This window comes from Rhinopithecus bieti, unplaced genomic scaffold, assembly GCF_001698545.2.
Source record: "Rhinopithecus bieti isolate Rb0 unplaced genomic scaffold, ASM169854v2 scaffold_7870, whole genome shotgun sequence".
NCBI classification, from domain to species: Eukaryota; Metazoa; Chordata; class Mammalia; order Primates; family Cercopithecidae; genus Rhinopithecus; species Rhinopithecus bieti.
Genome location: NW_016805645.1, coordinates 1,273,215 through 1,296,650, shown reverse-complemented (window position 1 = coordinate 1,296,650; position 23,436 = coordinate 1,273,215). Strand labels below are relative to the sequence as shown.

The 23,436-nt window shown below is 38.8% G+C and overlaps 1 protein-coding gene across 1 annotated transcript in view; it reads left to right on the top strand.

The window, feature by feature from the left end:
* Positions 1 to 9,686: 9,686 nt before the first annotated feature.
* Positions 9,687 to 23,436, top strand: part of LOC108530304 (ankyrin repeat and fibronectin type-III domain-containing protein 1) — a 262,443-nt gene continuing 248,693 nt past the window's right edge. Inside the window, exons 1-3 of the mRNA XM_017873105.1 lie at positions 9,687 to 9,902; positions 13,694 to 13,744; positions 15,944 to 15,984. Coding sequence (XP_017728594.1) covers positions 9,687 to 9,902; positions 13,694 to 13,744; positions 15,944 to 15,984 — 308 coding nt within the window. The remainder of the gene's footprint in view (positions 9,903 to 13,693; positions 13,745 to 15,943; positions 15,985 to 23,436) is intronic.

The following is a 23,436-nucleotide window of genomic DNA, read 5'->3' as shown; positions in this document are numbered from 1 at the left end:
GAAACTTTTCTGAATTTACTTACCAGTTCTAGGAGCTTTCTGGGTCTTTAGGATTTTCTAGGTATATGATCATATCATCTGCAAACAGTGACAGTCTGACTCCCTCATTACCAGTTTGGATGCCCTTTATTTCTTTCTCTTGTCTGATTGCTCTGGCTAGGAATTCCAGTACTACGTTGAATAGTGGGCATCCTTGTCTTGTTCCAGTTCTCAGGGGGAATGCTTTCAACGTTTCCCCATTCAGTATAATATTGGCTGTAGGTTTGTCATAGATGGCTTTTATTACCTTATGGTATGTCCCTTCTGTGCTGATTTTGCTGAGAGTTTTAATCATGAAGGGATGCTGGATTTTGTCAAATGCTTTTTCTGTGTCTATTGAGATTGTCATGTACTTTTTGTTTTTAATTCTGTTTGTGTGGTGTATCACATTTATTGACTTGCATATGTGAAACCATCCCTGCATCCCTGGTATGAAACCTGCCTGGTCATGGTAGATTATCATTTTGATATGTTGTTGGATTCTGTTAACTAGGATTTGGTTGAGGATTTTTGCATTTATGTACATCAGAGATAGCGTTCTGTAGTTTTCTTTTTTTGCTATGTTATTTCCTGGTTTTGATATTAGGGTGATACTGGTTTCAAATAGTAATTTAGGGAGGATTCTCTCTTTCTCTCTTTTGGAATAGTGTCAATAGGATAAGAAATAAGCTCTATGAAAGAAACCAGTTTGAGACCATTGGGCAGGGAGCCCCAGGAGCCTATGGGCAGGCTACATGAATGAGAAGATTAGTCTTTCAGCAGTCCTCCTTGAGCCTATGCAACTCCATACAAATAAAAAAAAAAAAGGAACCCAATTTGGATCAGCTGAGCTAGTAGTTCCAGTGCCTAGCACTGTACCAAAAGGCCCAAACCACTCACTCTAGTTCTCTTTACCTTGCATGGAATTTAGCTGGGGTTTTTTTGCTACTTGGTCCAAATAACACAACGTTGGTCTCAGCAGCACATTTACTACAAGCCATTGCCACCAAAGCAAGCCAGAAACTAAGACTGGCATTGCCCATTCATGCTAAAACTGTTCACAACAGCTGTACCAAGAGCAGCAGCCTCACATCTGAGTTCTTTGTATTTATTCTTAACGTTTCCAGGAAGTACACTAACTTATTGGGATTGAGATGCTAACCCTTCACCCCCTCTTCTTCACTAAGTGGTATCAAAGTATCAACTTTATTGATAGCCAGGGAGTATCCAGTAACTTTAAAATACAGAGCAACTGGGAAGCTTGACTAAAGAAGCCAAACCAGGGTTTCTAGCTACCCTTCTCTGAATTGAAAAGCCTGGAGCTGGCACCAGAGCAATGTGACTCAACCATCCCGTCACAGGCAGAAAAGCTGGCCCCAAGAGAGCAGGCCCCTGACTCGCAGCATCAACACAGGAACCCAGGTCGCTGTGCACACAAGAGCAGTGGCTGTAACCAGCAAGCCAACCCACTACAGAAACATGGCCCACACTGGATGTCTGGTTTCGCACAGTCTAGTAAGACAATCTCCTCCTGGACAGAGAAGAAAGTAAAAGGGCGAAGAGAGGGGTCAGTCATTCTCACTTCACATCTCTCGCTCATGTGTGGGAGTGTGGAAGCCTCTACCTCAAGGAAAACAGAGGGAGGCAGGAGGCAGGAGAAACATTTCTCCCTCTCCATTTATTTAAGCTATCTACACCTTTCCCCTGATTTAAGAAAGCTTTGCTATGTACCAGGTGCCATCCTAAGTGCTGCCCATAGAGTAACACATTTCAACTGTCTAACAATCTTGGGAGAAGACTAATATGATCTCTGGTTTACAAAGGAAATTGAGGCTGAAGTAATTTGGGATTTCAGTCCACATAACTCTTACCCCAAAAGCTGTTCTTAAAGCAATAAGCACATGGCTATTTAATATATGCTGAAATCCCTTCGAGTTCACTTCAGTTCACGTAAACATTTCATATGTTAGGAATCGTACTGTGCCCAGGGAGGCAAAGGATGGGAGGACAGTCCTGAAGACTTGTTATTAATACATATCCACACATCCCAAATGTGCATTCTCATGCCCCAGGAAGCAAGACAGTAGTATAAAAGAAGGTTTAAAACTAGTGTGTCTCTTACTCCAGATATAGGTATAAAAGATGGATTGAGTGACCTCAGTGGTAATTAATTTAAAACATTTTAGTATTAACATAAACAAGAATGTATTTGGGAGCAGAAACACAATTAGCCTGTATTTATTAAGAGAATACATCAGACTTCACAAAAATATGGGGAGGTCTCTTTGGCATATCCTCAAACCTCTGGGGATGTACCTTTATTTACCTCTGTTGTAGAGCTCTTTTAGTAGAAAACTTTTAGAACAACCAAATATGCACTAAGTGTACATCCAAGATACACAGTGATGATCTCTGTTTGGGATGGTGAAACTTGAGGGTGGAGGGCATCAAGAAAAGCTTCCCAGAGGGGCTGTTGCCTTTCTAAGCCAAAATTTGTCAAAGAGTAGGAAAAGCAAGTTTTGAAAATAGATGAGCCAGAAGTGTGGCCTGAGAGAGTTATGTCTCTGAGATTTCATCTTTCATGTATTAAAAAATGGGGTGATGCTCCCCATTGCACGGGTGACTTGGAGATTCAAATTAGGTAATGCATATGCCTCATACATACATGGTTAGCAAAAAAGAATGCTAGTGTCTCCCCGCCTCATTCTTTCTTCAACTGCAGCTCTCACTTACTCCTCATTCTCTCTAACCTGGTTTCCACTCATTCCACTCTGCAAAATACCTTTCTCTAAGATTTCCTCTGACCTGTCCCATCACTAATCCCAAAGGCTACTAGTCAGCCCTCAGTCATTCTTTTAGACCTCTGGAATATTTAACCTACTTGTCATATTCAGCCCATTTTAGTCTATTTCTCCTAATGGTTTCCATTATATCCTGTTGTTGTCCTCTGTGATAAAAATGGGCTAACATACAAACAAATAATATACAGCTATTAAAAATAAGGATGTATAGCAATGTGTATTGATATGTATAACCCAAGTGCCCCAAGGCCTCTAGCCTTTTGGGGCAGTAACCTTTTCCTTTCATAACCAAGTTAAATAAGTTAAGTCCCCATCCACATAACTGGAGGAAATCCACCCACTTTTCCAATATCTCTGAGGATTTCCTGCATGATGCTTACGTTCACTTATGGTTATCTATCATCCTCATCTCTAAACTCCTGCTTTTGGTATAGAGTCACCTTATGTGGCCAAGTAAGTTTGGCTCTGTACAAGGAGGCTGTACACTTTAGCCCTGACTGGGGATGACCCTGGAGCAGCAGAGCACCATGGTTAGGTATGAGAGCACCACACTGCTTGAGTCCAGCTCCTGAATCTGTCACGTACCAGCTGTGACTTTGGGCATTGTATTTAACCTCTCTGTCTGCCCTTCACCACACCCAGTTTCCTCATCTGTAAATTGGGATGAGAATAGTACCTACCCTACAGGGTTATTGTATGAGAAAGCCCATTACCAATAAGGTGAGCAGACACACGGAGAAGGCTGAGACTGACGTGATTTTTCTCAACTTAGAATAGGGGTCCAGAAAACACAATGAAAGGGACAAGAACAGGAAGATGGAGGGGCATGGGCCCAAGAAGAAAGTATCTGATTGAGACAGATGCACTCAGTGAAGCCACACAGGACTCTGTGCTCAGTTTAATGCTCTGCTGTCACTGTCTTGAAATTCTTAATAAGTTTATAACATGGGGCACCATTTTTTCACTGAGCCCCACAAATTATGTACCTGGTCCCGGGCACAGGTATTGGTGCCAGAGGCAGCGTGGGTGGGAGGCTGCTGGGCAGACAGAATTGTGTTGCTGGAGAAGCCTAGAGGTTCGTTCACCTCACTGCACTCTATTGAATAGCCACGGTGTGTTGAATATGCTAGACACCATAGAGGATAAAAAGATGAGTCAACAGTTGCCTGAGTTCATGTTCTGATTCATAAGGAATTCAAACCATATACTCTCCTGTTAGAAGGGTTTTAGAGTAGCATCAATTGAGGTTACCTTTTGTGAGAAAGAACTTCAGTGTGGCCTTTTTTTCCCCCAACTTTTATGTATGTAGACTTCATAATATTTTGTAAGTGACCTCAAAGAAAATGTTCTATTAAAATTGATAGCTAAGTATGTAAACACTGGCCATTGATCAGCTTTCATATTATCCACAGCAGTTTTGAAAGCAGATCCTTTATTCCTTACCAAAAACTACTGCTTTGATATTGGAATAACTAATCCTTAGAAATTTATTATTTAATTATAACATTTGGACAGTAACCTACGAGACATGAAAGATTTCTGTGAGTCTGTATTGTCAGTTGATGACTTGGAGTTGGAAATTTGAAATGTTTGAAAGTTGAAAATATTCAGAGTCAGATCATAATGATATCATGTAGAAAAGATTTGAATACTTCAAGGAACTTCAAGGCCTCATTGGAGAGAGTCTTTAGTCAAACAGCTCTTATTCTGCTTTTTTATTCTAGCAGGGTTATTACATTGAAGTGGCTAGTGCAGAAATCAAAGACCTTTCTAAATGTTGATGTCAGTTAATCAGAGAAGGGTGATTTCCATAGATGACATGCTCTGCTAGAAAAGCACAAAATGGGAGCCAAAAGACCTAATTTCTACTTTTTAAACACGGCACACTCCTCTGTGCCTCAGTTTACCCATCTGTAAAGCAAAGCCTCAGGTGGAGGACCCCACATTGTTAATGATGCCACTCTTTAGGTGAAACTCTGCCCAGATCAGCCTAAAGGGCCTTTCTGGCCTCCTACACCTCAAATTCAGCATCCCATGGGGTAATTAAGCTTACTGGGGATTCTAGTCAAATAAATTATGCTCAAGGAAGGAAAGCTTCTGTTGTAGGATGTGAAATAAAAGGAAGAAAAAGGAAAATATAAAAAGAAAGAGAAGATGACAGTGGTGCGGTCAAAGCTTATAAGCTTAAACCCCACACTTAAAATCTCTGCAAAATCCTGGGAGATAACATTCTCTCACCCACATCAGGACTTTAGGACAAGGGAGAAATCTTACTCTAAAGAACAGTAAATAACTGAGGATTGAATACTAAGCATCCCTGTCATTAGGCCCTCCCTCCATCCTCCCAGCCAGCAAAAATTTCACACCGCCCTCCCTTCTCCAGAGGTCTCACCTCTCTACTGCTCAACAAACTCCCCCTAGCTGACTTTAGGAATTTCATCCCTCTCACTGTCTTCTGTAGCAGCATTTGGTTCCTAGACCACCGATTCTAGATCAACTTTGCATTTGCTAAGTCAAAGACCATTTCCTCATGGTTTCACCTTTTCGTGACTCCAAAGTGTTAGCAGAGTTCTTCAAAATTCCACCGCAGTATGTTGAACGGAATGCATAGAGCAGTGGTTCTTAATTGGGGAGGAAGGGCCCAGCAATTGTGCCCCTCCAGCAACATTTGACAATGTTTTGTGACATTTTTGTTGTCACAAATGACAAAGAGGATAATACTGGCATGTGGCAGGTAGAGGCCATGGACACTGCCAAATATCCTACAATGCACAGAGCAGCCTCCACAACAGAATCAATCAGTCCCCAAATGCCCATAGTACTAAGGTTGAGAAACCAATATAGAAATTTATTTTCCCACTGATATGAGTAAGTCCATCTCCCCTTTAAAGGCAAAGGAAGCGAGTCAGTTTAGCTTTTGAATAGTAATTTTTTTCACCATACTGTGTTTTAAAATAATTTGTACTTGTCTTTCCCCAGTTAAAGGGTTTTGGGTATAGAACTTTTAAATGATGTCTCCATTCCCTGAAGAATAATTATGTGACTTCTAGATTTCTAGCACTATTATCTCTAATAGATTTACTTGCTGGGATCTCAACAGTTACGTGTCCCAATGGCTCCGCAAATTCAACATGTCTAACACTACTTTGGCCACAGCTATAGCTTAGAACTTCATCCTTTTTCACCTGTATTCTACCTCCTAGTGAGTCGTTAGATTCCAACAAAATATTCTCTCATATTGCTCATTTCTGTGGCTAGCCATATCACCCACCCCATTCTCCAGGCGTCACCTAATCCCCTGTCCACATCCAGTAGATCACCTGGTCCTATAACCTGTTTCTCCTTAGCCCCTTCTTTCTCTCTCTCTCCCCCTCCCTCCCTCCACTCTTCCCTCCCCTATATTACTCCTCTGGTTCAGTCCCTCAACACAGATATCTGGGTTAATTAAATAACTCCTTCTGACTATTCCTTTCTCCAAGTTGACCTTTCTAAAATCCATGCTATATAAATCTATTCATATTTCTTCCCTATTTTACCAACTTTTAAATACATTTCTTGGCTTTCAGAATAATGTTCAACCCTTTACCTGGCTGAGGTGATCTAACTCTTGCTGGTCTCTGTCCCATCTCTTTTCACTCTTCCATGTGGAATTCTTTAGTCTAACTTTTTTGAGCTACTTTGTGTTACTTCAGCACACGCCCTGTCTCAGGGACTTCACACATGCTGTTTTCAGCAAAGAATAATCTTTTCCACCTCTTCTTCTTACCCAGCACCTAATCATCTTGAAATCTCAGCTCTGACATGAACATCACTGCTCTGGGAGAGTGTCTCTGTATCGCCGGAGCCATCCTTCAACATGTGTGTCTCTCAAATACCCTTAGAATAAAGGGTACTTTCATCACATAAATTTGTGACAGTCCCTCTCCCTGGAATTCGTACCCAATATCAGAATATTACAAGTTCTGGAAAAAGACTGCCATAAAAATATATATTTATCTTTGATCCAATATTTACCAAACTTACTTGAACATTTAACTTATTTTTTTTCCACAAACCTATTATCGTCTGTTTTTGGAAAATTTTGCCTTAATCTGATTTAGGAAGAGCTTTCTTTGCTCCTATAGATACCCCAGGCGTAGCTCTATTACAGTACTTTTCACACATCCCTATAATTGCAGAGTCATTTTCTAATAGGTCTCATATACAATAGACTGACTACAATGCCTCAATAATAAAATAATCACCATGTTTTTATCAGCATTATACATCCAACACCTAGAACACATTTTAAATATCTGATAAATATTTGATAAATAAATACATTGGACAAAGGACAATCTAGTTCATTGCTATTAATAATTCACATATGTTAAAGAGTAGGTGCCTGGCCAGGCGCGGTGGCTCACGCCTGTAATCCCAGCACTCTGGGAGGCTGAGGCGAGCAGATCACAAGGTCAGGAGATCGAGACCATCCTGGCTAACACAGTGAAACCCTGACTCTACTAAAAATACAAAAAATTAGCCAGGCATGGTGGTGGGTGCCTGTAGTCCCAGCTACTCGGGAGGCTGAGGCAGGAGAATGGCAGGAACCCAGGAGGTGGAGCTTGCGGTGAGCCAAGATAGCGCCACTGCACTCCAGCCTGGGCGACAGAGCAAACCTCAGTCTCAAAAAACAAAAACAGTAGTTGTGTTTTTTGTTGTTGTTTTTGTTGTTGGTTTTGTTTTGTTTTTTTGTTTTTTGTTTTGATAGAGAGTCTCACTCTGTCACCCAGGCTGGAGTTCACCATGTTGGCCAGGCTAGTGTGGAACTCCTGACCTCAGGTGATCAACCCGACTTGGCCTCCCAAAGTGCTGGAATTACAGGCATGAGCCACCATGGCCAGTCAATATCATTGTTTTGATAAAATATTTTAATATTCAAGATAGAATATAATTTGTGATATTGACATGCTTTCTGAGCGTGCCATGTTTAAGTAAATTTCTTAATGTCTTTATCCTGAAGATAAGGGTTGATGCTTGGTCTGGCTTCTCAATCTGGCATGGGCATGGAAATCTTTTTTATTGTTTTGGGAGTCAGTTTTGAATTTGTTGCTGTTGTTGTGTGTTTTGTTTTTTAAGAAGACCACAACTAAAGACCACAACTCAATTGTGAGTTATTTGGGGTCATTTTCTGCCCCAATGGTGGCTACTGAAACCAGCACAAACTGTCAGAGCAGTTTCATTAAAGGTATTAGGAGACCCTTGGCTTTTTAATATTAAGCTCAAATCAAAATGACCTTAAAAGGCAGTAACATTGAAGTCAGAAAATCTGTATTCTAGTTCAAATCACTTGTAGCATGATTTGGAGATGATCATTAAATCTCACTGATTCTTGTTTCTCCCAGTAACTTAATATGCTGATAAATTTATTCTCTGTCTTCCGAAGGTGATATGAGAATTACATGAGATGATCTATGGAAAAACTGTAAGCTTGAAAGCATTCAACAAGGTACTCCCAAATGAAATGCAAGCCCCTCAAAGGTGGAGCTTATTGATCACTCTCATGCTTAATACCTGGAAAAAGAGATATTCATAAATATTGAATTAATTAATGCAGATAATAAAATAATAAAACATTAGCCCTGAAGCTATGTTAATACAATGGGAACAAAAACAAAACACATTTAAATATTGTGTTAGTCCAGTCTCCCATTATTATAAAGAAATACCTGCTGGGCGCAGTGCCTCACACCTGTAATTTTGGCACTTTGGGAGGCCAACTTGGCAGGCAGATGGCTTGAGCATAGGAGTTCAAGACCAGCCTGGGCAACATGGCAAAGCCCCATCTTTATAAAAAGATACAAAAATTAGCTGAGTGTGGTGGGCCGTGTCTGTAGTCCCAGCTAATTGTGAGGCTGAGGTGGGAGAATCACCTGAGACCAGGGAGGTCGAGGCTGCAGTGAGCTGTGATTACACCACTGCAATCCAGCCTGGGTGACAGAGACTCTATCTGAAAAGAAAGAAAGAAAGAGGAAGGGAGGAAAGGAAAGGAAAGGAGAAAGGAGAAAGGAGAAAGGGGAAAGGGGAAAGGAAAAGGGAAGAGGGAGGAAGGAAGAAAAGGAGGGAGGGAGGGAGGAAGGGAGGGAGGCAGGAAGGAAGAAAGGAAGGAAGGAAGGAAGGAAATAAATAAATACCTGAGACTGAGTAATTTATAAAGAAAAGAGGTTTAATTGGCTCACGGTTCTGCAGGCTGCACAGGATTATGATCTTGGCATCTGCTCGGCTTCTGGAGAGACCTAAGGAAACTTAGAATCATGGCAGTAGGTGAAGGGGGAAGCAGCCAGGTCACATGGCCAGAGCAGGAGCAAGAGAGAGAGAGAGCATGAATATGCCACACACTTTTAAATGACCAGATCTCATGAGAACTCACTATTGTGAGGACAGTACCAAGAGATGGTACTAAACCATTCATGAGAAATTCACTTCCATGATCCAGTCACCTCCCACCAGGCTCCATCTGCACCATTGGAGATTATGTTTAAACATGAGATTTCGGTGGGGTACACATCCAAACTATATCAAATATATAAATATATGCCATATTTATACATCTGTTTGTATATATGCCTATTGATGAAAGGCCTGAAGTAGATGAAAGGTGACCAAATTATGAAAATTTATAAGGAAAATTAAATGTCAGTAAACATTAGAATCAAATAGAAGCTTATATGATGTACAAGAAATTAATACTTTTGTTAAGAAATTCAGTGATAGCCAGATATAAGTCTATATCAAGAACAATTTTAAATGGTTAAAGATAAAATTCAAATATTCTTATAGCAATCAAGATATACAGAAGTCCAAATATAATTTGAAGTGGTTGGAAACATGGATGAACTTTACCTAAAGAAACTCCCAGCTCTCTGCAGGGGTGACAAAGCGATTTCGAATACAGTTATCTGTAGATGGGAAAAGCTCGGTCTACATTTGTTGGCAGTGCAGAAGGATTCCCCGACACCCTGGCTTGCAGGTTTTGGAGGTGGTGGGCAGATTCAGCCAGTGATTGGCAGCTTTTGGACACCACCATTTACAGGGCTGAGGAATGTGAGGGCACTGAAGCCTGGGAAAATGCCTGCCTCCCAGGAAACAGGGAACACAGGCTCTTTTTCTCTTCAGTCCAAGGGGCCCACGCCATAGAGCCTACTGCCCTATCTGGAAACTTGTAAGAAATGCAGAATTCCAGTCCCCACCCGAGACCTTCCAAACCAGAATCTGCTTTTTTAGCAAGGTCCCAGGTGATCCAGGTCCCAGGAGCATTGGCCTAGAGGTTGTTCTCAGCAGGACTGCTTGCTTTAGATGTGTGGCTGGGGAGGAGCCCAAAAGATACTCTTTTTGTGTAACATAAAGAGACTTGCCACACTCTGAACTTGTCTGGAGGATCCTGAGAACTTGGAGGCCTCCCCCGCACCCTCAGTTGAGGGGTCCTAGCCTACCAGCCTGTTCACCAGGAAAATATTCCTCCTTTGCCTCTCACAACTTGCAGACCCACTACTACCCCAAAAGCCTGTCTACATGTGTGCTGAGGACTCATTTCCCTGTAATGGGTTAGAAAGATCTGGATGTTTGCAGACGAGTAACAGTGAGGAGAAAAAATGCACAAGGCATTGAAGATGACTCAGCGGTTTGAAGGAGGAAAGAACAACACAATCAGAACAAGTGGCTCTCTGTGAGGTAGTCTTAAAGAAAGAAAGAAAAAGGACACTAAAAGAAAATAATGCAAATTCCTAGGTAGACTAGGGAAATTATTACAAAGGAATGATCCGAGAAAAAGAGAGTTCTTGAAACTCAAAAACATTGCTGAAAACTGAATAAGGTGTCTTGAAGTTCAGGTGGAAGATTAGCACACAGAGAAGAAAAACTCAAAGAAATGGAAATTATGCATGCTAAGTGAAAAATACATATGGAGGACACATCTTCTTGTTGGTAGAGGATGAATAGTTTCAACCTTCCTGAAGAGTGATTTGCACAACCCATCTAATATTAAGCTGCATCTACCCTATTATAAAGTACTTGCAATTCACAGAACTACTTTACAGTATAAGACCACACATCTAAAAGCAAATGTTCAAAATGCTTGGTCATTACAAGCCCACTGTAATTGCAAAAAATTACTAACAACCTGAATGTCTGTGAATATAGGATTAGTTAGGACATGTCCATAAATGATTCCTACTTAACCACTAAAAAGAATAAGATCTCTGTACACTGACTTGGAATCAGTGTCCACAAAAATATCATTAAGAGAATAAAAGCATATTATAGAAAATTATCTAGCATGACTTATAGAAAATTATCCAGCACAACCTTGTTTTGTTGTAAAATTTTCATGACATACATATGTATGGATAAAGGTTTATATATGCATGCTTTCATAAGCATAAAAATATTTAGAAGGATACCCTCACGTGCTGTTGATAGAATTGCTTCTGAAAAATGGGGATGTTGGGGAAAGTGTTTACTTCTTTGTGTGCTTCAAAATAAATCTGTGCAGTTCTGAGTTCTTTTACTTCATTTGAGTGGGTTTCTTAATATTTTCTAAATGTTTGATAATGAAAATTGCTTATTTAAATTAAAAATATTTGTAACTGTTAAAAAGTTATAAAGAAATCAAAACACAAGGAGTCATGTATAAATAAACATGCTAAGTCAGTGGAATGGTTCACCAAGGCTTCAGCAAAGGCACAGAGTCAAGGCTAGGAAAAACAAAAAACAGCAAATTCCAATACCGTAGGAGAAGCCATTGGCAGTGTTTATAAAATTAGTAAAATACGAGTGAGGCCAAGGGATTGAAAAGCTACTGTGAGCAAAATTATTAGAAGTCATGAAAAACAATCTGATATCACTTTTTGAAGTTGAGTTCATTGTGGGGTCAAATCAGAACCCACAGAGAAAAAAAAGGTCATGTCCCTTGATTGTAACCATTTAAGGAACTAGTACAGAATATTTTAATCCAATGGGTGGTACAGTTCTTTGTACAAGAAGTTTTCAGTTTGGACTTAATGAAGACAACATAACTGTCACACAGTAAGCACTAGGATTGGGCCAGTTCTCTTCCAAATGCCTTATATGTATTATCCTCCAATAAACACAACAATCTTAGGAGAAGTACAGTGCTACTCTTACTTCTATTTTATAGATGAAGGTCTCGAGACTTAGAGAGATTAAATAACTGGCCAGAGGTCACACTGGAGGTTGGTGGAAGAATTGAGACTTGAACTTCTGGCTCTCTGATATTGCTTCTGCCCCCAGAGTGGGGGCCATGGGCAGAACCCCTACAACTCTTGACATCACATCACTATGCCTTCATCACATAGTCTTGGCGTTTAAAGAACACTTGATCAAAGCAAAGAGGAGATACACTATTCGTAAATTATTATTATTACCTGATAATTGGCATATTCTATCTTAAATAAAGCCTTCATTCTTAAATTAATTTCACAGGTAATTTAAGTGGTTACCTATACTCCTGAGAATAAGTGGGATAGAGAATAGGTAGTCCTACCATAGCATTAAGCAAATAAGTACAATTAACATAAGATAGAATTAATTCAAACTTCAGAATAAGAGGGCAGTAGCCACCTCATCTCAAAATTCATAATCTTGAACATATAGGAACTAGATTATTGTGTATCGTAAAGAGGAATAGGTATATAGGAGATTTTACTCCATAGGTTATATTATACAATTACACTTGCATTGATGCAACTTTTTACAAACCATAAACATTTTAAATAACTGACAACTCAAACCAGATATCCTAATCAGCATAGAACACTCAGAAATCTAAGTGATCTTATTTTCTAATGAGTATCAATTGTAGGTTACAGATGACAACAAGATGGGATCAACCACAGGAACCAGGGTGAGAAATTGAGATCAATAAATGGTATGGAGAATCCCCTAGTTGAGCGCTTGGTTTAAAGATAAAGTTCTTAGAAGAGATCACAGACAGAGATGTATCCTCAGTGTTCAACACAGCTCATATGAAAGTGGATTTCAGCAAAGGGACCAAAGAATGTGTCCCAAGGGCTTCGGGCAAAGTCTGTTCTGTATGAACCTTGCTACTGAATCAGGCGCATGTCCTACCATGATCCGAGGAGGATAACCTGCTGACCATGCAGATCTTCTGAGGTGGGCATAGCACAGGGCAGAGCCAGGATGTACCTCACATATCCCCTGATGTGGGAGCAGAGAGACTAGGCTTCCCTAGCTAAAGTCTTCTAAGATCCACATAAGAAGATCCCCATTTATGATCTCTTAAAGACCCTTGTGTGGTGGGAGAATGGACTCTGCCAAAGTATATGCAAATAATATAAATGGTGGTCCCTCAAGTGAGCCAGTTCCTCCTGCCCAGGGTCTTGCACTCAGTGATGTTCCCTTGCTTGGTCTGCTCCATACTCTCCATCTGCCTTCTTATGTCCTGCTCTAGGGTAAGAATAATATCTCCCTAGGGTTACTATGAGGAATAAACTACTCAGTACATTAGGAGGTTCTCGATGCATTAAGCACTCCATAGTAACTGTTATTATTATTAAATATGAACTTTTTACCAGATGCTATTTCAATGCTTCCCCAAATTAGACTTCCTTGACCTTTCTGTCTGAATTGATTACCCAATTTCACCTTCCCTCCTCACTGACCACTGTGTAACTTTGTGTTACGTTGTGATGCAATCTCTCTAAACTGTCCAGTTGTCTCTCCAGCCAGACAGAGGTTAATCACGAGGGGAGGGGATGTGTTCTTAGGGCCCAGCACAGTGCCTTGCACATAGTAGGCATTCAGTAAGCATTCAGTGAAGGAGTTAATACTTTGAAGGCCTCTCTTTCTCCTTTAAGAATTCAGGTTTTTCTTTGTCTGTTGTGGAAATAAGCTTTAAAAAAGCAGAGGTGAGTTTTTATGTAACTCTCTGGTCTGAAAAAGCACACTGCCACAGTATGCTTAACTGCTTGATTTATTTTGTACCTCAAGAAAAATGATCAGTAACATTGAATTGAATAGATACATAATGCAGTCTCAAGGACATCCCTGAATAGTTTTCAAAGTAATCAATGATATTGCTGTGAAAATGTTGCCCAAATGAAGACTTCTTGTCCAATGAATCTGTCAAGTAATAGACAGATAATTTTCTTTGTTAATACTTTTGTGACCAAAGAAGAACCCATTATGTGAGACAGCAGTAAAAACTTTTCTCAGTAGGTGAGAATGTTCCAAATTTGTTTCCTAGCAACAAGTTCTTCAAAGGAGCTGAAGGGTACACAATTTCAGAAGAATTTTCGGTGCACTCTTTTTGTTTGGAAGGGCAGGGGGTGGGATGAAATGTGTGTCAGGCTGTGATCAGAACAGTGTTCCAGTTAGTGTCACATGTGAGATCTTGTTGGCTCAAACTATAGAATAATAACTAACAACTAATAATAATAACTTCTTCCAGTTAGTGACACATGTGAGACCTTGTTGGGTCAAACTATAGAATCCATCTGAGAAATTCAGTCCGATAAAAATGTATCAACCTCTTACCTGTATAAAGAAGAATTATCTGTATTATTTGTGGGCCCAGAAATTTAATAATTTAACAATTTGTCGATCAATAAGCCCCCTCCTAACCATCTTCACAGATAGTAAATGAGGAATTGGGTGGCTTGCTAAAACAGGTAGGGATTTTTTAATAAGGATGTTGACTGGAGATATTGAGTAGTTGGAGGAATGAAAATTGGAGAAAAACAATCTGGAAGAGGAATTTGGAACAAAGGTGCAGCTTTGACTGTCATAAATGGAGACATCTTACCCAAGCGAGACCTCCATAGCTACCTTCCCAGCTCCCATTTCATGGATTTATCATATATTCTTAATTTGGTTTTACAACTTGGTCTGCTGATAATAATAACAACAACAGTAACAACACCAGGTAGTACTGGAGAGAGTGCTGGAGACAGGAAATATGATAAATCTGGTTGCCTAGTTCAATGGCTTAAGACTTTCATCATTTTCTTGCTTCTGGAGCATATTGACACGAGGAGGACTTTATCTAACTATTTTATATATATAATTGTATTTAACCCTTACGGCAATTCTTTGAAAGAGCCACTAGTAACATTTCTATCAATTTTAGAGCATTGAACCAATTTGCCCATTATTAAGAAATGGCAGAGCTTGGGAAAACATCGTTCCACTGAAGTAACTAATCTGACCTATCCAGATCACTGTGGGTGGTGTGGAAAGATCTTTCTGTAGGTCTGAGGACACCACGATTTGAGTGCTTAGTCTTAGAGATGATCTGGAATCACTTGAATCTCAGAATGCAAATAGTTCATATCAATCATAGGGACTTTCCTGCCATTTCCTATTAAACCTACTGCACTAAAAAGTACCCCTTTCAATATAACCACAATAGGTTCAATAAATTATGGATTTGGAAGCAAGCTGAATTGTCTGGTGGGCTGCCACACTGAACAAATTACCTGCACAATTGGCCTTCCAAGCATAGGCACAGTCTATTTGTCCCTCCCCTTTCACCAACATCTTGAATAAAGAGAAACTTGGCTTTGGTTTCAATCCCTCTCCTCGCATCTCCCACAAAAGCTTTCCATTTCTTGGAAAAGGAAACTGTCCGTTTATCCTAATAAGTATGAATTGAGAAAACCATATCTTTAGGAGAAGTTTCATTTAAAGGAACAATGTGTCAGAACTTGGCCAACAAGAACAAGGTACAATGTCAGTGTGAACCAGAAGCAAGAGAGTGATGAGCATCTAAGCCATTGAATGAGCCAGCCAGACTTACCATGTTTTCTGTCTCCAAGATTGGACCTGGGAGACAAAGCAAGCATCAAGTAGTCTTGAAATTCTAGGATATTCAGGAGCAGGGAGCAGAGCATGTGATGAGATACAGCAGCTAGCATAAATGTTTTCTTTCTGGGCTACAGCCTCCTGTATCCCCAAGAAAAGTCTCCCAATAAATATATATTCTTCTGTAGGCTAGGCTTCTCTCTGTCTTTTTTTTTCAGTCAGTGGCTTCAAATTTGACTCCTTTTTCATTTTGAATTAATTGTTGTATAATTTTTTAACATTCTTCTTTTCTTTCTTTGTTTCAGAGGCTACTCTTTAAAGACAGGCATTTTACTTGCAGCAAAATGTAAGTACGTTTCCTCCTTGAAATGGTATCTACTTCTCAGCTGTAATTCCTAAGCCTCCTAATCTTTAAGGCTCCCATCTCACATTGCTGCATTTTTAAAGTCTAGCTCAACACACACAGCCAATCTAACGTTTCATACTATTGATTTGTGTAACACCATGGAGCATTTCAGAAACCATTTTGGAAGCAGATTCAGCCTAATTGTGGTTGTGACAATATTGCATCTAAAGCTAGATAAAAGTGAGGAATAAAAAAATAGGCAACGTTCATTTATATATTATGACCATGTGACACTAACCATTTAAATATTCAGTTCTCTCAAATGACTAATTTATTACTCTTTTCCCATTTGCTCCTCACCGTGTAGTCACAGACTGTTTCTTGTTTACCAGCATGGTAGTAACCTTAATAATTCCTTCCTGTGTGTACTGCGTTATGGCCACTCTGTAAACCAGTATTCTCTCCAGAACTAATCTCCTGTGTATTATGTTTCTTTATTCTTAGTACTTCCAGTGTCTATACCTAATTACAAATCCCCTCTATTCTGAAAGACCAAATAAAATTATAGCAGATCTGAACTGGGAGTCCCTGAGTTTTGTCTTTGGAATTAGGGTGATTTTTTTTTTCTTTTTTAATGAAATGAAGGTAAGAATAATTTTTTTTTTTTTTTTTTTTTTTTTTTTTGAGGCAGAGTCTCACTCTGTCGCCCGGGCTGGAGTGCAGTGGCCAGATCTCAGCTCGCTGCAAGCTCCGCCTCCTGGGTTTACACCATTCTCCTGCCTCAGCCTCCCGAGTAGCTGGGACTACAGGCGCCCACCACTTCGCCCGGCTAGTTTTGTATTTTAGTAGAGACAGGGTTTCACCGTGTTAGCCAGGATGGAAGAATAATTTTAACAAAGGAAAAAAAGAAAGTTTCATATGTCTCTGGTGTAATTTAATAATATCCAATGTCCACAAGCAGGAGGTAGATTTAGCTGTAATATAAAGACCCTAACTGTTCAAAAGTACCTCAAAATGTGTAAGTTGCTTGTCACTAAGCAAGTAATCAACAACTATAAGGTAGATGGTTGAGTCATGTACCCTCATGGAGGCTACATCAACTCTCAGCTTCTAATTTATACAGAATTTCCAGCAGAGAATGCATCTCAGTAGTCACTGAAGCATTTAATTAGACATTCTAGTACCTATCAGAAACCAAAGAGCACAGTTAAATTGTATATATTATACATGTTCTAATAAATTCTCTTTTGAATCATTCAGTCCCTGAGAAGATTATATGTTCAGCTGAACTGCAGGAAAAACTTAGTTTTTACTGATTTCCCTGGATGATAGTTTTTTGTTTGCTCTCTAGAATAAATTGATCCCACTGCTATACATCAAATATTCAAGCGTTAGCACAAAAGACATTCACCCTCAAAACATTCAGATTTAATGTCAACATATTACGCATTCACCGAAATTTTTTAAAATGTCAATCTCTGTATTATCTTGCTTTAGTCTTTATTGCATTATCAAGACACCTGCATGCTATGAATGTTTTAAGCAGCTTTTACCAAGAAAGTCATGTTAAATTTTATGAGTAGTCTTCTTTTCATGTGCTATCATGAGTGTATTGTTTGTACAAATGTTAACTTTTGACTGTATTCTTTCTTTTGAACACAGAAAGCTGTTCATGGGAAATTGCCTATGTTTACTTTCTTGCATATTCATATTTGCTGGCTCTTTACCATACTGTTACTGCCTATTTAGGTTTTACTAGTATTTTAAATAAGTTAATGTTAAATACCGAAAGATACTTGGTGTGTATTAATCGTGAAAATTTGATGAAGGGTAATTTAAGGCAGCATTTTTAAGTCACTATATGTAAATTTAAACACCTACGTGTTACCCTAGGATCTCTTCATCAAAAGTTCAGTTGAAAGTGCCCTTTATCTTTCAGACTGAAAAAAATAAAATAAAATAAGAGGGTGGGGAATGACTATTTTCCCTCAGAGGTCTCAACTTGTGATTGTTTGTTTTCTTTTCATATTTTTTTTCTTAGAAACATACAGGGTGCTTAGTGACCCTGTATGTTTCATTAGTAAATATTTTGAGAAGAAGGAAGCTTACACTGGAATCATACACAATCCAGACAAAACGGGTCTACCCGGCTCCCCAAGCAATCTCTGAGCAACTGGGGAAAGGTTGGTCTGACCCACGGAGTCACAGAAACACATTAAAATCACCAGGCAGTCTTGACCTGGGTTCCTTTTGGCAGCTACGTTGAATCAGCCCCTCTGGAGTTGACATTTTGTCCTCATGATGATTGTATTATTCAACCAATGCAAATGGAAAACGACCTAATCAACGTTCCATTCAGACAAGACTTACATCTACAGTGAATGACAGGAGACTTTCCAAGTGAAGATCCTGCAAATGTATATGCAACACATAAAATCCCAACCCACGGACGGAGGACAGCCTCCTCCAAGTCAGGAAAATATGCCCCCATAGAGGAATAAGGCTGGGCGGTGGAAGGAACTCAGGAGAAAAAATCAAAAGGCTAATGGCTAAGTCCCAGTTCACTCCTTCAGTAGTATGATTGCAGTATGTTACTTAACCCTTCAGTTTCAAAGTATCTTTTTAGGGAAGGAGAGAGGAAGGAAGACATTTTTCCTGACCCCTTCAAAGGGTTGTTGTGATAATCACATAATATAATGTTTTGGAAAATTTTACCATCTAAAATGCTTTGTATTACCAATAATCTTATTAAATTATTGGAGACCCTCCCTGTTTTAGTGCGAGTCCTTGGGATTCTGGTGGCAAGCTTTGGGCTTTCAAATTAATACTACACAATAGAAGAAAATAGAACACTATTGGGCCAGGTCAGTGCTCTGGAAAGACTTGCATGCACATTCTTTTGTCTATTTTCAACTTCTCATATTCTTTAGGACCACTGCCTCTGGTGGAAGAGAATTATCTTCTGGGTGGTATGGGTGAGAAAGTTGCCAAACAAACCTGAATTATCCAGAGGCCTGTAAAATGCGCGATTGCTTTTTAAGAGGCATGGTGATATCGTGTGTTCCTTTCGATTTTTGGCAGTAACCATTTTCTGCAATTTGTGGTTTTGCAATTTCTCTTTTCACAGACAACACCCTGGCTCTCATTCAATGACCCATTGGTGGGGGTGAGGTGGGGAAAAGAAAGATTCCCTGGGGCCCTGACTGCTCCAGAAAAGAAGGAAATGTTAATGAAATAAGTCAGAAAGAACACTAGAGACTAGTGGAAGCTGGTTTGTTACCGGGGAAGAAACAACTTTTAATAAATTGCATGGTGTGGCTAGGATTTTAGCTGGGTCTTTCATCGTCTGGGCAAAGACTTGTTCTTCTCTTAATTCTTCTTGCCTCTCCATTGAGCTCTGTTTGGGTTACAACATCAATCTTTTCTCTTCATTTTTTTCCTGTATTCAACAAGCCTAGAGCAGTCTCTTTCACTGTCTCCTTGGCCTCTTACAGAGGGATTTTCTTTAAATATTCCATCTCTAAGTATCCATTTGCCAATTACATTAACTTATTTCATGTAAATTAGCTCAAGAGCTATGCACCAGAATTTTTTGCCCTCATTCTGGGTGCCTTTTCTTCCCCTTCCTGATGGCTTTAATGCCCTTTGCAGAGGAGGTCTGTGGTCAGCAAAGCAGTACAGGGATGTAGCATTTATCTAGGCGAGAGTGATTTGTTCTGTTTCTATTCATTGCCTCTGGAAAGGGTTTGCAGACTTTTGTTTGCTTTTTTATGGCTGCTAGGCACTGTGCTGAAGGATTTAAAGTTGCATCCAGTGTTAACCTTGTATTCTTTCTCTGTTCACTTTTTTATATCAAAACAGTCCTCTGTTTCCCATGGAGTGGATTCCCAGGGCCTATGCCCATTGTTCTTGGGCTTTCCATGCACAAAGGCCACATATTTCTTCTCTTGTCATGACCTAAATATCATTGCTTCTTGTACTTCTAATTGCTACTCATATGTTAATTACAATCCCCCAAATTTCACATATTTCAGGAAAATATGATTTTACTGTGTGTGTGTGTTATAAACGTTTAGGGAATTACTTCTGTTATGGAATCATAAATCATGGAACTTTGATTTTGGAAGATGCTTTCAGTATGATGCAGTGCAGCAGCCCACCCCTAGCTGTCCTCACATCTTCTCTCGAAGCCCTTCCTCTATCTCACATGGTAACGTAATCCATTTTTTAATAGCTCGGTATTCAAACTTTCTTTTGCTAACCTGAGATAACCTCCGTCTGACTTTGGGTCATTTGTGCTAGTTTTACCTTTTGGAACAGCTCAGAAGTTGACTCCTTCCCCACATGACAACCCTTCAAGTATTTTGGAATCTGATCCCGTATACTCTCTGAGTCTTCCTTGTCCAGGCTAAACATCCTCAATTCCTTCAGCCATTCTTCACATGACTTGGTTTAGTTATCCTTTTCCATTTATCCCAGTTGCATTTTTCAATGCTCCTTTTAAAATGTTACAGCCTGAACTGAAAAGAATACCGCTGAGATGGCTGACTAGTATAGAGCTTCTAGAAAAAAACAAAAACAAAAAGGAATGCTCATTCTGGTGTGTTAGTTTTATTACAATAACTAAGAGCACATCAAAAATTTTAACAGTGCTTTAGTCCTGAGGTTAATCTAAAACCTCTAGATACAAAAGCTGCTACAAAAACAGATTTTCAGTCATGTATCTTTGCACTTGGTTTTGAATATAATGCAAAATACATTTATCCCTGCAACACTTAGTAATTTCAGAATATAAGTGAAACTATTCAGAGTTTTTTGAATTTGAATTATTTTAAATCCTTTGTCAGTTTAATCTGCCTCTTGGCTTCATTCAAGAGATTGGTAAAGACAGTGAATATCTGGATTTTAAGCTCCTCAAAGGTAGAACCATGTTTTATTCATCTTTGTCTCTCCTGAAATGTCTGTGATATTCTCTTAAACAACCAGATGCTCAGTAAATGCTTATATTAACTCAATCAATGGAATCAAATACAAAGTCGCTTTCTAACACCCAGTCTGGAACCTGTCTTTAAACTGATATCTGTGCCCTTTAGAAACTAAGATAAATACTTAAAATACACTGTACTGCTAATGCTTGGCAACTTTGTAGCATTGTAGAGTTAACTAATAGTGCCACCTCAAGGGCTAGATAGTCTGAATTCTAATCTTGCTAGACTTTACTGGTTATGTGCTTTGGAGCAAATTAGATCACCTTGTCTGTTCCTGACAAATAAAATGTAATCATAAATTATTTGTGTCTGCCTCATAATGTTTTTGTGAGGCATGTAAATGCATGCTCAAATTACATGTAAAGAATATAGAAAAATTACTGGTAATATAAAATAATAATTAATAGTAGTAATAGTTGTATTGTTGTTGCTTTTGTTACTATTTTCAATATATGCTAATAGAACCACCCAATCCTAAGAGGAACAAAAAATAACTTTGGTATAACTTGTTCGTATTAAACCCATCTTGACTTCAACTAATAATTTTATTATCAAAATGCTAGTGTGATCTGAATATAACTGACTGCTTCATGGGCCATTTAAGCTCAGACATGCATTCGAAAATGAAAAAATCAAAACATCTAAAAAAGTGACAACAATGTAAATTTTTACCAAAGTCCTTCAAAGGGGAATTATGTTACATTCTACAGCAAAATATTCTAAAGATCTTCTTAACCCAAATTTCTCATTTTGAGTAACAACTGAAACATTTTACCATTCTCTCTCTGCTTTATAAAAACAAAATGTGCTGTTTTGTTCTTGTTTTTTTCTCACTTACCTCTTCTCTCCTAATCATGTCCAATTCTCCAGAACTACTAAATTACTAGCCTAATCTTTTCTGTCTATTACTCCTTCATTCTCTATATAATTTTATGTGGCTCTTCCAGGTGGCATGTGAAAAGTTGTGTATGTTTGCCTATGTGTATGTGTGTGTGTACATTATATATTATATGCCTAATGTATAATATATATTATGACTTTTACTGATATAATAGATATGTAACAAAATTTATGATTGATGAATGAGTATAGTTTCCATGTAAACATTGTTGATATTTATATATATATGTTAATGAGTGAGACAAAAATGAAACAGAAAAGATATACATCACAGGTCCACTCTTCATCAGTAATGTGAACAACTTCTTTGCTAAACTGGATAATAGTTTTGAATACAGTTGAATATTTCTTCAAATTTCCATGTTACTCACAGTATGACAGCTACAGACAGAACATTCCTTTTTGTTTAATCTGCATTAGTAACATTCTCATAACTTTCTTAAACATAGATGATCAACAAAACAATAAATCAAGACCTGGTTGGTAGCATTTGCCAATTTCTGTGGTGTAAATGCTCCTGCCATGGCCATTTTCAAGTTAATGTGATGTCACTAAATGTGTAATTAGGAAGATGTACAGCAACACACCTTTATATGGTATTTATACCATACGGATACAAAACATGCAAATAAACTAAAAAGCATAGGTAATTTAAAATGCAGCAAAATAATTAAGAAGTGATGCGTTTTTAGCACTTATTTCCTTTGGGTTTTTTTTTAAGCTTTTATTTTAGGTTAACGGGTACATGTGCAGGTTTGTTGTATAGGTAAAATTATGTTACAGGAATTTGTTGTACAGATTATTTTATCACCCAGGTACTAAGACTAATACCCAATAGTTACTTTTTCTGATCCTCTCCCTCCTCCCACCCTCCACCCTCAAGTAGGTCCCAGTGTCTGTTGTTCCCTTCTTTGTGTCCATGAGTTCTCATCATTTAGCTGCTACTAATAGGTGAGAACATGCAGTATTTGGTTTTCTGTTCCTGCATAAGTTTGCTAAGGATAATAATCTTCAGCTCCATCCATGCTTCCACAAAAGACATCATCTCATTCTTTTTCATGGTTGCATAGTATCCCAGGGTATATATGTACCACATTTTCTTTATCCAATCTGTCATTCATGGGCATTTAGGTTGATTCCATATCTTTACTATTGTGACTAGTGCTGCAGTGAACATTCACATGCATGTGTCTTTATGGTAGACTGATTTACATTCCTCTGGGTATGCACCCATTAATGGGATTGCTGGGTTGAATGGTAATCCTGTTTTTATCTCCTTGAGGAATCACCACACTGCTTTCCATAATGGTTGAATTAATTTACACTCCCACCAACAGTGTCTAAGTGTACCCTTTTCTCCGCAACCTTGCCAGCATCTGTTATTTTTTTTTTTTTACTTTTACTAATAGACATTCTGACTGGTATGAGATGATATCTCACAGTTGTTTTCATTTGCATTTCTCTAATGTTCAGTGATGTTTGACTTTTTTCATATGCTTGTCAGCCACATGTATGTCTTCTTTTGAAAATGTCTGTTCGTGTCCTTTGCCCACTTTTTTATGGG